The sequence below is a fragment of the Marmota monax genome, unplaced genomic scaffold (assembly GCF_021218885.2).
Source record: "Marmota monax isolate L192 unplaced genomic scaffold, Marmota_monax_Labrador192_F-V1.1 WCK01_AAM20220418_F8-fsc00073, whole genome shotgun sequence".
NCBI classification, from domain to species: domain Eukaryota; kingdom Metazoa; phylum Chordata; class Mammalia; order Rodentia; family Sciuridae; genus Marmota; species Marmota monax.
This window is the reverse complement of record NW_026692846.1, coordinates 3,225,958-3,242,179: the sequence shown is the minus strand read 5'-3', so window position 1 is coordinate 3,242,179 and position 16,222 is coordinate 3,225,958. Positions and strand designations below refer to the sequence as shown.

Genomic DNA, 16,222 nt, shown 5'->3' with positions numbered 1-16,222 from the left:
CAAAATTAATTCGAAAGCCTCTCACAATTACATGTTAAAAAATGCTTCTACTTCTCTCAGGGAGAATTTGTGTCCTTTTAGATAAAAGACAAACCAGTCGTTACATGTATGTTAAAAGATAAAGGGGAACCCGCCTGGAGTAAGCCTACTGCAGTGCGCAGCAGGATTCAAACACCACATGGGAGTCTAGGCCAGGCCCACTGCAAACCACAGGGAGTACAGTGCTCCAAGCTCTGCGAACAAGTAAGGATCCCCTTTAAATGTGTATGAAACAACAAATTTTATTACCAACATTCTGGAGAAATTATTGTTTCAACAATTGTAAGAAAATCATTGCTTTCCTAGAAAACCCTCCCAACGGCAGAGCTGGCCCTTCTCTGCAGCATCCTGAGCACAGAAAGCAGACACGGGCGATTCTAAGCAGCTCCTCCTCATTCAGGTGCATGCTGCGTTAGGAGACCCATAGTACAAGGAACCTGGTCCTGCCCACCCCTGTGGGAAAACACTCAGAAAGCAAAGGGGGCAGGAAAGCTACTTTTTGCCCTTTCATGCACCTGGAAACCAGCAAACAGGCAAACAAAAGTCTATTACTCAAGAGAAGCAGCTCCAAGATTGTGAGACAGCAAACCTCCCCCAGTTATCACCTCTGGACAGCAGACACCACACACTGACATTCAGTAAAGCCAGGAGCTGCTGAGGACGGTCTCTAAGCATCAGTTAGAGAGTTAGCTTTGTGGTGCTGTGGTTAGCAAGGGACCCTATGCAACAGAGTGCAGTACCGGCAGGAGAAGGTTCATGGGAACAGAAGACCAAAGGGAGAAAGCGCCTAGCTTTCTTAACTTTATGTTGGCAGTGACTGACTCCTTTACAAAGAGGCAGAGGAGGAAAGAAAAAAAAGAAACAAATTATTTCAATACAAAAGATAAACTGTTACATTTTAAGGCACATCTATAAAAATAGACACAAATTTGCAAATATTTGTATTTCACTACTGGCACACCTTACTTTGTACTAGCACTGACTTGCAGCTTATAAAATAAACGCTACTATTTTAAGATCTAATTTTCTGTCTTAGCAAAGGTTAGCACTGGATATGGAAGACACAATGAAACTCTCCTGATCTGCACAGTCAGCCACTGACAGTACAAATATGCTTACAAACCACAAAACCCAAACAAAAGAAATAATAAAAACCAATAGTAATTCAAGAATCAAGAACATTCAATATTCTTGTGATAATATTCAACAATAAAGAAAAAAATGTAGAAAACTAGCAGATCCTGATTTTGTGAAAGAGTTTTATGTGCAATTTACTCCACATTCTCAGTGGAGACAGAGACTCGCAGATCTGGAGTACCTTGTACACCCTGGTGAGGAGGGTATTTGAATACACAGGCAGCACACCTTGCTCATTTACTCACTTGCGACTCATTGAGAGGTGTCCCACTCTGATTTTAGCAGTGAGAACACGGAGAAGCAATGATTACAGATGATAATAGCAACAGTGGACATGCCAATGAAGTCCAAGCAAGGGATGGAGCTTTAAGATGCAAAGTAGCAGCTGAACGACCCAGGCAGCAGGAGACGCAGAGGGCATCAGTGGTAAGTTGCCACTTAACAGCGTGGGCCCTGGAGGAGGCAGGCCAGGACTGTCTGGCCATCAAGATGGCAATGATCTCACTGGCAGTACCAATATACAAGGAGCAGAAATGAAAAGAACTAAGAATACTTTGGTACTTTTCAAATGATGTATTTTGATTCCAAGGACACAATCTCACTGCTTGGTATGAAAAGCTACCTTCTTCACAGACCAGAATCCTGGCCCTGCAGGTGATGGCCTAGGAATGCCACTCTCCCTGTGATACTGGTGAAGAAGATGGCCTGAACTGACAAATGGATGCACCAGAGTTGGTGGGGGGGGGGGGATCAGGAGGCAAGAGCTATGTGGGATACCCTGGATGGAACAAGAATGTGCACTGTGGACAAGGGCATTCTCTGTCAATATTACATGTGTCAATTTTGTTAATTCTACTCTGATATTATAATGTCTTTGACCCTAAGAAATACACATTGAGATACAATTATCAACAGTGCATTCAAATAAACAATATATGATACTTTGTTTTTATTATTCCTACAAACATTCTCCAAGAATAAACTCAGAAAAATAAAAATATAGGGAGCATGGGCTCTGTTTCAGAGAATGTCTGGATTCAATCATTGGCTCCACCACTCATTACCTGACTGTGGGAAGGCAACCCTACTTTCATTTTTCAGTTTTCTTACCTGTTCAATAGGGTAGTAACAAGCTGCCCCAGGTAAAGAGCTGAAGGAAAACTTTCTGCTAATGGTAAGTGAGTGGAAGGAGCTGGACAGGGAAGAGATGGTGAGCATGCACACCAGCAATGTCAGGGCAGGGCCTGGTCACTGAGCAATGAGGACACACATGTGGGGGACCTGGAACTGGTCGTGGACACTCAAGGAATAAGCTAGAAAAACAGGAAGGCACAGTCTGAGAGGGTTTTCTTGAAGTGAAACTGCAGCTGGGTGCAGTGGCACACACCTGTGATCCCAGCTACTAGGGAGGCTGAGGCAGGGCAACCACAAGTTGAAGGCCAGCCTAGCAATTTAGCAAGCCCCTGCTTCAAAATAAAAATAAAAAGCCTAGGGACATGGCTGTTTCAGAGCTGGGTCCAATCCCCAGCACCTCCCGCTACCTGACACTGCAGTGGGGTTGCAGATAAGACCAAGTGCGAACACTATGAGGGTAATAGGTTGTGGGGAGGAGGGACAGGTCCCTAGGCAGATTGCTAACAGAGAACACAGAGCCTCCCATGGTGACCTGGATGCTTAGAACGCAGGTGGGACTTTGATAGGCAGGATTCAAAGCTAGTGTTTGTGAAGGAGCAACAATGAGAAGCAAGGGACACTTCTCTCACCTCCTGTCCTAGGACTGCAATAGCTCCAAGGAAGAAGCAGTCATTGGCAATAAGGTGCCCAGAATAGTGATGCACACCTGTCACATGTGAAGAGGGACTAAGAGGCACCATCACTCTCAGGGTGAGAGCTAGTTGCACAAGAGGAAGGTGACAGGATGGTTCAGAGAAAAAGCTGTGGGTTCAGAGGAATGGCAGAGGCACAGTGAGGGTTGGGAACTAAGAGAAAGCAGAGAAAGACAGCAGGGATATTCAGGGTGTCTGGGCGACACAGGAATCTGAGGCTTCTGTAGGGATATGGGCAAGAGTCCAGGGGGTCACTGCTGACTTTTCCGCTTTGCACAGTGAGGTAAATTCCCTCTGGCCACTCTTCTCAGGAACATTTGGTTCTGGAGGAAAGTTCCTGAGCTCTGTACTCTGACAGTCTTCCCAGCAAATCATCCTACATAGGGTAGCCGTGGGGGAACCCCGCACCACCAGTGGAAAAACCCATTCATTCTAATGACATTTAAAAAGAAGATCCCCAAGGACAAAAGCAACATCTGGCTAGTGAGGTCAAAACTCCTTGTTTTAAAAACTGGGAAATAAAGGAAAAGAACAGGGCTATTTTTTCCTAATTCTCCAGTAGAACCCATTCCCTAGGGTACTGAACAGCTCACGCGGAGAAGCATCTTCAAAAGTGTTCCAGCAGGGGCTGGGGCTCAGGCACAGTGGCAGAGCGCCTGCCTTGTGCATGGGAGACACTGGGTTTGATTCTCAGCACGACATAAAAATAAATAAACAAAATAAGGATATATTTTAAAAAAAGCGTTTCAGCAGAAGAGAGGAAGGACTGATGGTTTGGCACCCTATTGTGGTCCCTGAAGAAAGCCAGGCATGAATGTCAATAGCTGCTAAAACCAAAAGGCAAGATGCTCATGGGAACATTATAAGTGATGGATCTGTCCAGAGGGACCTAATGCACTGATCAATCTTAATGTCTCCAAGAAAAATAATCAGATGTACACCACCTATGAACTATTCTCTTTGTTCCCTTTTCTTGCTGCTATACTGGGGATTAAACCCAGGGCCTTGGGGCTAGGGTGGTGGCTCAGTGATAGAGCACTTGCCTAGCATGTGTGAGGCACTGGGTTCGATTCTCAGCAATGCATATAAATAAATGAATAAAATAAAGGTCCATCAACATCTAAAAAAATATAAAAAACCAAACAAACAAGAAACCAGGACCTCATACATGCAAGGAAAGTGCTCTACCACTGAGCTACATCCCAGCTCCCCCCTTTTTTTTTTACTTTGAGACAGAGTCTCACTAACTTGCCAAGGCTCACCTTGAACTTGCAACCCTCCTGCCTCAGCTGGGATTACAAACCTGCAGCACCACATTTAGCACCTGTGAAGCAGTCTTGCAAGAGTATATATCATTGGATCTGAGTTGGATCAACTTCTCTAGATTCTAACAACCAGTTTACAGGGACCAAAGAGCCAGAGATGAACAGTTAAGCAAAACCATGTCAAGAGATGTGATTAGCCAAATGTGGAGTATAAGGAATGCAGGGTAAGTGCCAGTGTTTTCAAGGGTAAACGCCATTACAAACAACAGGAAGGCCCAGCCACCAGGCACACGGAGAGGCAGAGAGCATGTTCCACAAGTGTTACTTGCTTGACTCTAGTTTGCACAAGACAAAGCATGAAAATGAAGCAGTAAGAGAAATCTGAATGCGGGCTGGATATTTGTTAATGTTTTCTAAAGGGTCTTACTTATAAGAAACATAGGTGAAATATGTCTTAGATTTGCTTACAAAAACCAGTGGGGATTATGTGTCAGTATAAGTAGCTAGATGCAAAAATGAAATAGGACTGGTCATGAGTCTCCACCACTAACTGTGGGTGATGTGTATGTGGAAAATCATGGTACAATTCTATGCTCTCTCTTTTGCACATGTTGGAAACTTTCTAGGATGAAAAACTAGAGAAATGATTCAAAGGCATAACACATAGTGGGCACTTAATAATATTTGTTCACTATTTGTTCTGATTCAAGCAGCTTTGATTTTAATCCACAGGCTACACAAACTGGGCCCTGAGGTCTGACTTTAGAATTTTATTTTAAAATCCTCAGTTCTCCTTTAAAGTTTTTCTCTGCAGAGAAAAAAAATAATAGGGCCATTTTATATTGGCAATGTTTGTTTTATATTTAGCAAGATGATACTTGGGCTTCTTGCATGTTAGTAATATGATCTTTAAAAAGGTTATTAAAGTTTATCAATGACTGTGTTAAGCAGTTGAGTCTAAAGACTGAGAAGTATACCCAAACATTGCCAACTGTGAAACATATACTATCAGAAAGACAGGAACACATTTCTGTTCAAAATACACTCATGAGGGCTGGGCTACGGCTCAGTGGCAGAGTGCTTGCCTAGCATGTGTGAGGGAGGCACTGGGTTCGAACCTCAGCACCACATAAAAAAATAAATTAAAAAAATAAAGGTATTGTGTTTATTGACAACTAAAAATATTTTAAAAAATATACTTATGAAGCATTTCATTCTCATTCAGATGCAAAGGATGTTGGGGAGAAGATGAGAATAACGCTCTGTTATGGAAAAACTGTTCACAGGATGGAGGCAAGAGATCTGTGGGGGTGGGTCTGCTAAATCAAAAGTCTTCCCTGCTCAGCTGTTGCTCCAGCCTCTCCACGAGGGCAGGGAGAGGGCAGAGGGCAGAGGACAGGGTACCTGGAACTGGGGCTCTTTCAGGGCACACTTCACAGCCAATGGTGCTATCTCAGTGCGTGTGACATCTGAGATTCTCAACTCCTTGGAAAACCAAAAGAGAGTGAGGTGACTGAGTAGCACCCTTGAATCTCAGGAGTGGCAGGCAGAGTTCCAGTGATACCAAGGTGGGAGAAGGATGGCTCCAAGGAAGAAGACAGCAGGGTGGCCTCCTGGGGTCCTCACACCCTTACCCATGCCAAGGCTCCAGCCTGTGTCTCTGTGAAGCCAGATGCAAGCTCCTTGATGGCTTGGCCTCTCTTCTAATACCAGGCTGATCACAAAACACTAACAACTGCTACTGAAACTAGAAGAATATCCAGTACACTCCAAGTACTAGAAACACTCGAGTCATGTCTAATACCTACCACTTTGTGTCCAGAAAAGCTACTGGTAGCATTTTGATCATGTCATAAAGCATATGATTTTCAAAATGAACTTCTTATCTACTAGGAAAGAATACCCTGAAATTAGGGCAAGGTTTGCTTGTTTGTTTTCACATTCAACTTCTGAAAAGCCAGCATTTAAATCAAGCATTCAACAGAAGAGACTACCTTGGAGAAAACAGTATTATAAAAATTGTAGTCAGAGTATAAAGCCAGGCACAAGCAGCTCTTTCAAATTTAAACACAGTGCACACTTCTGAATTTTAGCAGAAGAGTCACTACTATATTATTACAGCTTAAGGGGGAAAAACTACTATGGAATCACCTGCATGAAAGTATTACTCCCTTCCACACACATCAAGCTTTTGGAATGAACCAACAGAGTCTAATGAAAGGACAAGGAGCCTCCCAGTCAAGGCTCTGGGCTCCTATCAGGAGCAATACGAGCTGGACCAAGCATCTAAGCTTCCATAGTGGCAATTTCCTCATCTGTAGAGAGGAGATGCTGCAGACAGTCCTGAAGTCCAGCCTGGGCACGGTTGGGTATAGCACATGCTGGGCTCCAATCACACTTCAGCACTACTTGTGTTCACATAGCAGTAAAGGAACAAAGACCTAATGTGTAAGGCCTGCTCTTAAGTGTTTTAATATTTAAGAATAATTTCCAGTCACTGATTTGAAATACCTGAAGAAAAGTATGCTGCATGGTTAACAACCAAGCCAAAATGATGTTACAATTTTATAAAAAGTTTGCAGTAATACTGAAAAAGCAGCCCTAGTAGGACAAAATTTGTACTTTAGCACAGTGGGGCTGGCAGAGACAATCAAACTAAATATTCTTACTGGCAGGTGAGAAAGGTCACTCTGCTCATTTCCATGATGAGACATGAAAGAGAAAAACTGCAATCTGCAGTCCTCTTGTGTACCATGGAAACACTTAACAAGAGTCATGGCCATGATGAGGTGGTATCTCAAAGTCAGCTCTGAGCATCAATTTGGAAATATCTGTATTCCTGTGCATTTTTTGCCCCTTCCCACTGTGTTCCAGCACCACCACCATGCAGGCCACGCCTCCCTCTCTGAGCCCACGTATAAATCCCACATGGCAGACTGACGCTGGCCTCTAAGTTGTACCCTAAATTCCACCAGAATCTTGACCTGGCCGTGGCTCTCAACAGAGCTTTACAGTAAGTATGTGTTTCCTAAAAACTTAATACTTAATTGTCTTGAAAGTCCTTTAGGCCCTCAGAATAGTATGCCCGGGGAAATTTACGATTCGGTTAGGTATTTCTGAAACCTCTATTAATCTCATTTTTACAGAGTAGCTCCCAAATCTCAAAGGTAGACCCTCTGGGTAGAGGGATGCCTCCAGCAGTGCTCGGCACGCAGCACGCACTGTCTGCCAGGTGGGCTGCTGTGCAGTGGGCAGTGAGAAGCTTGAGGAACCCCCACCTTAAAGGAGTACTGGCGGCCAGAGGAGGTGGTGTCTGGCAGAAAAGTAGACCACCTTGCAGCTGGCCTGGCTGGACTGCAGCCTGGCCCCATTGGCCTGTACACAGAACAGGCTTGCCCAGGAACAGAGGCAGAACATCCCAGGGTCCAGCAGTATGTCAGTACCCCAGCCCATATGGGGGCAGAGAAATAATCCTGGGCTCTGTTAACAGTACTAGTTTTCCAGGTGTCAGTTTAACAAAGATACTTCAAGAAATGTCAAATATCAGCTTTGAGCAAGTGTGATGCACAGGTGGGTTGGATGCTATGTGACTCTTTGTGGACAACAGAAATGTACCATGCTTGTTAGTCTGATTCTGCCTACATGAGCAGGCAGCAGGTGGAATGACAAACAACCACATCATGACTGTGGAGGACATTCTTCTCTGCTGGATCTGCAATTATCCAGGACAGTCTTGTGCCAAAGGATCTCAGCTCTGGAAAGACTGCTGTGGCAATGAGAAGAACAGAACTGGTGGGCCACCTCTAGTGGGGCTATAGGGGTAGGGGAACCACAACCCCAACTTAGTGTGGCTGAGAAACAATGTAGAGAAGGGGAAGGTGGCCTGTGGGTAGGTAGATGGCCTTCGAGGGCTGACTAAGAAAGCTTGAGCTTCATCTGATGAACACTAAATTATCACTGTTTCTGACCTGAGTGATGCATATTTAAATTAACATAGTAGTAAAGAAGTGACAGAGAAGGAGGTATAACCTTATTAAGGTGGACCTAGGAAGAAAGTATTAAGGCAGAATCAAAAGAAATTAAGAAAAGGTTTGAACCTAGAGAGCCAAGTTTGGGTACTGATTCTACCTTTTGCTAGTTATGTAATCTTGAGCAAATTATCTAACTTTCTCTGGGCCTCAGTTTTCCTCATCTGTATATTAAGAACTATCTCCTTGGGCCATAGTGAGGACTACAAGAGTTAATCCATGAAAAAGGATACAGAACATGAAGCAGAGACTGGAACAAAGTATGTTCTGCAAGTATACCTCACAAGTCAGCTGGCTTTCTTTTCCGTGTATGTCTGAATTAGGATATAAAAACTGGGAGTGTGTCCAAAAAGGGTGGCTGAGAATGCAAAGTGCAGAGGTGTGATGATGACCAGCTGCTAAAAGAAACTGAGGTTCAGCCTGAAGAATGGAGGAAGCTGATGAAGAAATCAGTCAAACTGAAGGACGAGGTATGAAGCTTCTGTGGGACCTACTTGATCACCCAAGACAGATGCAGGAATCATGTTTCTTAGCCCAATAGGAGCTCAGCTTGCTCTCAAGCAGGAGTAACCATGGGGAATGTGCATGGTCAAGCGCAGAGCCAGGGCATTCAGCAGACCCTGGGCCTCATCCCGGAAGCTGCTTTTCAGGCTCAGAGGTGGTGCAGGCCTCAAGGGCTCTACAGACTTCTTGGCAGAACACCCTCAGACATCCCCAGGCCCTTCTTGCCTCTGGAGTCTGCTTAGGGCACCTGGTGGCCACCCTCTCCACCAGACTGTGAACTATGAGGCTGAGTGTTGCTGGACGGCCCAGATCCACTTCTGGAAACCTTGGTTACTGCTTGAGTCTTGCACTAGGTTTGTGGAAAGACAAATGTGGACAATGAGTGGGCAGCACTGAGAATGCCTCTGCCATGAAGCCCGAGGGTCTTTGCCTGGAGTAGGGACACAAGACACATTCTGCAGAGGACATGTGGGTACTTGTATGCGACAAAAGACAAAAAGTTACACTTTAATGTTGGATACTAAGAAATAATCCAGTATCGACTAGGCAAAAGAGCAAAACCAAATTTTAGGAAAAACTAACGCATAACAAATTGAACAGGAATTGAGTCCCTGTATGCCAGAGACTAATAACTAATGTTATCAGGAAGCTACTATTTTAGAAATAGAACATATACGTTCATACTTTTGTTCAAAGACAGATGAGACACACATGTATGCAGCTCCACCTCTATCTTCCATATTTTCAGATTGGAAAAAAAGACATATGTACTTTAAAAACATACAAGAAAGGCACACCACACTCATCACACCAGCAAATAGTTAAGATAATGCTTATGCCAGCATCTTAACTATATGTAAAAGAAGAACCATATCCAAACACCATTGTATGTTGATTGAGAAAGGCAAAAAACATCTAAAAAATGTTTCACATTTCTTGAAATTCAAAAGACAATAAAATAAATGTACAAAGTATATAGTTTTAAATTCCACTCAAATGCAAAGATAAATTATGATGGCAAAATCAAAAGTAACAATTTTCACTCCAAATATGACTAACACAAAAAACTGAAAAACAACCCAGAATTTATATAGCCTGGAGAGTAATCTGGTACTTCACATGTCTCAACTAAAACAACAAAACCTCTGAGCTGGTAAAACCATGCAAATCCCTAGTCTAAGGTAGTCCGGAAGAAGCCTTCACACTGTAAGTGGAGGGAGGTCTGCGATGCTCTTTGCCTGGCAGCTTCCTGCAGAGGCCTCTCCCCTGGTCCTTACCTGACACAGAGACCGCATGTGTCCGTACACCTTGCTTCTCACTGTTGGCCAACCTGCAACAGACAAGGAAAGAGTGAGCTCCGTCTTCCCAGGACAAAGCATACAGGCCCCACCCTATGGGGAATGGACCTGGATTAGAAGGACTTCACTTCACAGGGAGATTAGATTTTAGTCGGCTGTTTTGTTTTGCTTTTTAAATTGCATACTAGTACTTGAAGTACTTCCTGGGGAGAGTACTTTTATGCTTTAAAGATCAGAAATTAAAATAGACAACAGGGCTGGGGCTCAGTTGCATAGTGCTTGCCTATCACGTGCAAAACTCTTGGTTCATCCCCAGAATCACAAAGTAAGGAAATATCTAAAAAAATATATGCTTAACTTCTTTGGGAAAGTTACTCATGATGGTGGCTGAAAACCAGCAATATCATGCAATGTGAGTTACACAGAAGTTGGCATTTAACTACTAGACTGTAAGGACTGCTGCAAAGTTAGGAGAAAAAAGTCACACATTTGGCACTGAATTTTGATCTCTAGGATGTAACTTGAGGAGCAGGGTGTAAATCAGTGACAGCGGCTTGCTTTCCATGCCTAAGCCCCTGGGTTCCATCCCCAGCACTGTGGGAAAACAGGTTTTTTTGAAACACTAGAACATGATTGGTCCATATTAATTTATACCATGTAAAAAAGCCAGGAAATTCACTGATACATACTGTTATTACATACTGAAAAAGAGTAATATTTTGTAACTATTTGAAATCTTGTATCTTTACTATAAATATTGAAGTTCTTTGCTAAGGAGTCACCTATTTCTCTTCTGTTATAGCTACATGATCACAGTTTTTGCTTTTTTTTTTTTTTTAACATGCCACAATTTTCATTGCAACATGGCCATTTTTTTTTTTGACAGTGGGGAATTTGATTGCAAAATAATGTTCCCTTTAGGGCTCTCTTACACAGAAACTGCCACCATGACTGACTGCAGAGGCCTGACATTTAAAATATCTTTAGTGCTGCAAGACTCAATACAGTAAACACAAAACTCCTACACTTACTCAAGTGTATGCTCAATCAAAAGCAAAAAGGCATTAATGACAGCTACTTCCTCTAGGAATCATGTGGGAAATGGGCATGAGCACTAGGCACGAGGATAAAGGCACCTAGTACTCACAGGACCTATGAAACTCAACTGGCATTCCTTTGGGGGATTAAACTCATTTTTAAAAAAGTGCTTTAGTGTATAGTGTTATAACTGTGCTGCCATGTCACAAAGACAGTTTGCCCGGGCAGGTGAGGCATACTAGTGCTCCAGTATCTCACAGAACTGCAGTTGAGTGCACTGTACATAGTACTGAAGGAGTTCACCATCTGGCCAGCGGACAATGCTCTCAAGGTGTCCACTCTGCCACCCTTCGAAGTACTCCAGCTATTCACACCAATAGCCACATCCATGGCAGTGCTTGCTAAAAAGGGGCAAACCGCCTGCTGTTTAGGCTAAAAGCAGACCAGAAGCACTCCTTGGGTTCTATATAAAAGTGACTCTATTAAAATGTCAAATGGCAATCACTGACAGGTGGCTTGAAGGAATAACATCTCCTTCATTCACTGTGTTGGAAAGGCCCAGTGGAAAGAGGGCATGGGGGGATTCCTCTTGCAACCCCAATGGACAGAATTGGAGAAATGAAAACCCCTTAAGATCCACATGGCACTTGACAGTCATTTTATGCAATGGTCTTTCTTCAAGTGCAACTACTGCATTGCCTCCCAATTTCTTTCCAAGTGTTGAATGGTCCCTAATATCTATCATCCAAGCCATTTACTTGCTACTTGTGTTTAATAACCTGTATAATATTTTTTTTGACACTGGGGATTGAACCCAGGGACAATCTGCCACTGAGCCATATCCCCAGCCCATTTCATTTTTTAAGCTGAGACAGGGTCTTGCTAAGTTGCTGAGGCTGGCCTTGAATTTGTAATCCTCCTGTCTCAGCTTCCTGAATGGCTGGGATTAAAGATGTGCACCACTGTGCTCAGCTGTATATTTGCTTTTAACAGTATCTTTACAGCTAGCATACATCATATTTTTTTAAAAGAAATAGGTTTCTTTCTTTTTTATTTTATTTTAGTTGTAGATGGACACAATACCTTTATTTTATTTTTTATTTATTATTTGTTATGTGGCGCTGGGGATTGAACTTGGTGCCGCATGCATGCTACCAGTGAGCCCCATAAATCATATTTTTTAAAATATTTATTTTTTAGTTGTAGTTGGAACAATACTTTTTTTTTTTTTTAATTTTTATGTGGTGCTGAGGATCAAACCCAGGGCCTCACATGTGCTAGGAGAGCGCTGTACTGTCGAGCCACAACCCTAGCCCAATCATATAGTTTTTTAAAGTGTGCACTTTCAGAAACCCAGAATATATACACTAGGTCTTCGTTTTTATACTCTTTTGTTTTGTATGTGGTATTCTACAAAGCATGTCAGTAATCATGTGTAGGGGTCCTCTATAGTATTCACCAACATCACCCACCAAATCTGCTTTGCCTACTCTACAATTATTTGTCTTTTGTTACTGCTTTATATCATTAAAAACTTTGATTACTTCATCATTCCCTCTAACTCCAGATGACCTTGTGCCTATGGCAGTCACACTGAAGTGCATCCCTGGGCCTGAGGGGATCCTCACCTTATGGACACAGCACCCCAGTCTGTGCCTCGCCATCATCCTGCCACCTCTCTCAGCAGTGGCGCTAAGTGCCCTACAGCAAACTCCACTCTTCAGAAGTCTGCTTCATTAATTCTGTTTTTCTAGTGTTTATTTCCATTTCTACTGCCTTCTTTGTTCACTATTATGTCTGTGTTTATGATCTCCATGTTTTAAACCTCAAAGTCATTCCTTAACTTTCCACAAGGAAAAGGAGTGAAGACGAGCAAGCAAGCATTCCCTCCCTGCCTGGTGGGAATCCTCCTCATCTGTCAACAGTGCAGACTCTGTGAAGCACTCTTCCTCCAAACCAGAGGAGAGCCACTTCACCTCACGTCACCCCCAATGGCTATAGTGAACTCTCCAAGCTAGATTCTTGTCAAGGTCAGGACTGCAATTCCATAGGACCCTGGTGTTGAGAGCTGACTGCCAGTGCACAATGTGGGTAAGAAAGAAGCTTTATAGGGAAATTCACAGGAAAATGCTACCAGAATGCCCTCTTGCTTGAGGGGCCCAGTTTTCTAGAGGAAGTGATGTAGGAACAGACCTGAAAGATGAGCAGGACTTAGGAAGAGGGTGGAGTCAGAGTGTATAATTTAGGAGAAAAACACTGTCAAAGGCTTGCGTGGAAAAAATGGAGTTTGCTTTAGCAACTGAAAAAGTCCAACAGAGCTGAATGCAGTGAGGCGTGGTGAAAACCAGGGCTGAAGAGTCAGCAGGAAGTGGAGCAGGGCAGGCTCTGCAAGATGGGACATGGGAAGTTGTCTGAAGAGTGGCGGCAAGCCAGGTGAGAGCTTGAATTAGGGCTGTGCCTGCTGCTGCAGGGTAGAGCAGGACAGAAGGGTGGCAGAACTGGGTAGGAAGGGTTACAGGAGGTATGCAGACATGAGTGGACACAGAGGGCCTAAGACTGGCCTGCTTGCATGGCTGGCCTTGGCTGGGGTCTGGGAATGTGGGTTCTGGGAGAGTTCCCATTGTCTTGAGAGGTTGGTTCGTTGGGCCCAAACATTTTACTCAAACAATATAGTTTATGTCGAGCTCCTGCTTTTCTTATGGGAGTCTGGCTTGTAGTACATGGGACGTCACCAGCCCCCATAAAAACTCAAGGCACCCAGTCTTGACAGGCAACATGCTGGGGGAGCGTATCCTGCGTGCCCCCTGGAGAGACACTTGGCTGCCTGCTCCGTGACTTCCTTGGACTTTGCCCCTTTGGTATGTGACCACAGGCTGAGTTCTATGTGTCCTTCCACAGAGCCACTGGGCCTGGGTTGTCATGGCATCCCTGACAGGGTCCACTGGGTCTGATACATCTAGAAGGGCAACTGGAGCAAGTGACAACAGAAGGCCTGTGTAGGTAGGAACAGGAAGAATACTAGGCACCTCCTAGTTTCCACCTGCATGAGAGTCGCTGGACTCTAACTCTCCCATCTGGGCCCCCAGTTCCTAGCACAGTGGCTGCAAATATAGAGCTAATTAGATAGGTGCTTTCGGCATTACTATTTGATTTCTTTAATTTTAAAGACCAACACACCTATTATGAAATTTGTGACATAAAAAGCAAAAATATTAGCATAAATTATTGACATTTAATTTCTCTACTTGTAAAATAGCAGAAACACACCTCTTTTCAGGTTCTCATAAGGTTTGTGATAAGAATGTGAAGAAAGTTTTCAACAACACCTCATCTTGCATTATCATCATGATATTCTTTAGCTCCTTAATTAAACCTCAAATAAGGGAAAAATAACTTCAACATTTTCATTAAACCTGGATTCCTATTAGAATTGGCAGTGAGGGCTGGGGGTTGTGGCTCAAGTGGTAGAGCGCTTGCCTAGCACGTGTGAGACACTGGGTTCGATCCTCAGCACCACATACAAATAAAATAAAGATATCGTGTCCACCTAAAACTAAAAAATAAATATTAAAAAAAAAAAAAAGAATTGACAATGGATCTGGTTCATGATGGAATGGAGAGATGTGGGAATTTCATGCTGTGGGGGACACGCTATAGCAAATTCCTTAAGTCTATCCCGACATTGAACAAGGCACACAGAGCAGCACTTACTTGGGTATTGATGGCAATGCCCGTTCACCTTCTGGGAAAAAAAAAAAGAGAGATGAGGTAGCTTTCATTCCTTTTGAAGAGTTTATACATAGAAGCCAGGGAGAACAGTAAGCCTCCTCCTGGGATTTAGCAGTACTCCTTTAAACAAGTCAGTACACTGTGTCTTAGCTGTCCAAATACCTACCATAATCACAGACTGTTATGTGCATCCTGTTCAAGAGGCTTGCTGAATCATATAATAAAGAACAAAGGTGAAATGTTGATAAAAGATTTCTAAAATCAAAATCAAACTTCTTTGCCAAAGATCCAAACATTCTGCATTTTGATAAAACTATTCACAGGTAACAGCTCCAAAACCCGTGTAGGCAGCCTGGTGAAACACCAGGGAAACAAGGCTCAGGTGAGTGTAAATGCCAGAGGGTTCCTGCACCAGAGAAGCAGAGGCACAGGGAGGACCCCCTGGTCAGAGAGTGTGCTACACAGCCACCTGCCATGGTGCTATGAGTGGGCCTCTCTGTGCAGAGCAGGACACCTCTTCCTTTGGGGTACAGTAACTGGCTCACGCAGGGGATCATGTACTCTCCTCCAGCCTCCGTCTGGGAGTCCTTCCTGGTTTTCGCCTCTTCAAATCCAACTTTATTTTTCTCAGTTCTGCTGATCACCATTTGATACATTGTACTGTGTTACTTACTTTCTCTTAACAGTTTATTTATGCTATTCATGTCTCTATGAATGTCTCAGGCATGCAGGACCTGTGTTTAGTCTGCTGCTACATTCCTGACTTGTGTCTGGAAAGCAGTGCCCTGATACCTGCACAGCACCTGGCACTGAGATGGCTCTCAGGCCACTGCTCAAGGAAGGAGGACATAAGTCAACCTGGGCCCTCCCGACTGACTGTCTCTTTTAGGGGCACTGCAAGAGCTGGGTAACAGGGCAAGAACAGGACCCACGGCGGAACCGTACAGCTCAGAGCCAGCAGCACCGCCTGCTGAGCTGGATAGCCAGTCAGCATGCCCCCAAAGACCGAAGATCAGAGTGGGGAAGCCCATGGTGAGCTCACTACCCCCAGGCACGACCACTGCACCACACCCAACACCATCACTTAGTAAGATGCCCTTTCCAATGACACAGGGGTGTGATGTTTAGATTCAGCTTTTAAATTTTTTGAGCTCTATGAAATTTCTACTTCCTCTGAGAGCAAATCAATCATTCCACTTGTGAATAATAGAGATTCCAAAGTAGCTGGGCATGGGCAGAAGCTCGCTGTGACAAGGTGAACAACAACCGGAGAGTGCTGACAGCAAATTTGAAGAAGTGAGAAGAAGGCAACAGACATCCCACCAGAGCATCAGGAGACGACCTGCATACCCACTGAG

General features: G+C 43.8%; 1 protein-coding gene across 26 annotated transcripts in view; it reads right to left on the bottom strand.

The window, feature by feature from the left end:
* Ptk2 (protein tyrosine kinase 2) overlaps positions 1–16,222 on the bottom strand; it is a 229,663-nt gene that overhangs the window by 71,077 nt on the left and 142,364 nt on the right. For 13 of the 26 annotated variants that reach the window (XM_058580855.1, XM_058580854.1, XM_058580847.1 and 10 more), the window contains 3 exons: positions 14,847–14,877; positions 10,077–10,129; positions 780–863 (listed from right to left, as the gene is read on the bottom strand). In XM_058580855.1, coding sequence (XP_058436838.1) covers positions 780–863; positions 10,077–10,129; positions 14,847–14,877 — 168 coding nt within the window. The remainder of the gene's footprint in view (positions 1–779; positions 864–10,076; positions 10,130–14,846; positions 14,878–16,222) is intronic. The other 13 variants (XM_058580862.1, XM_046448971.2, XM_058580845.1 and 10 more) reach the window with 1 other exon arrangement.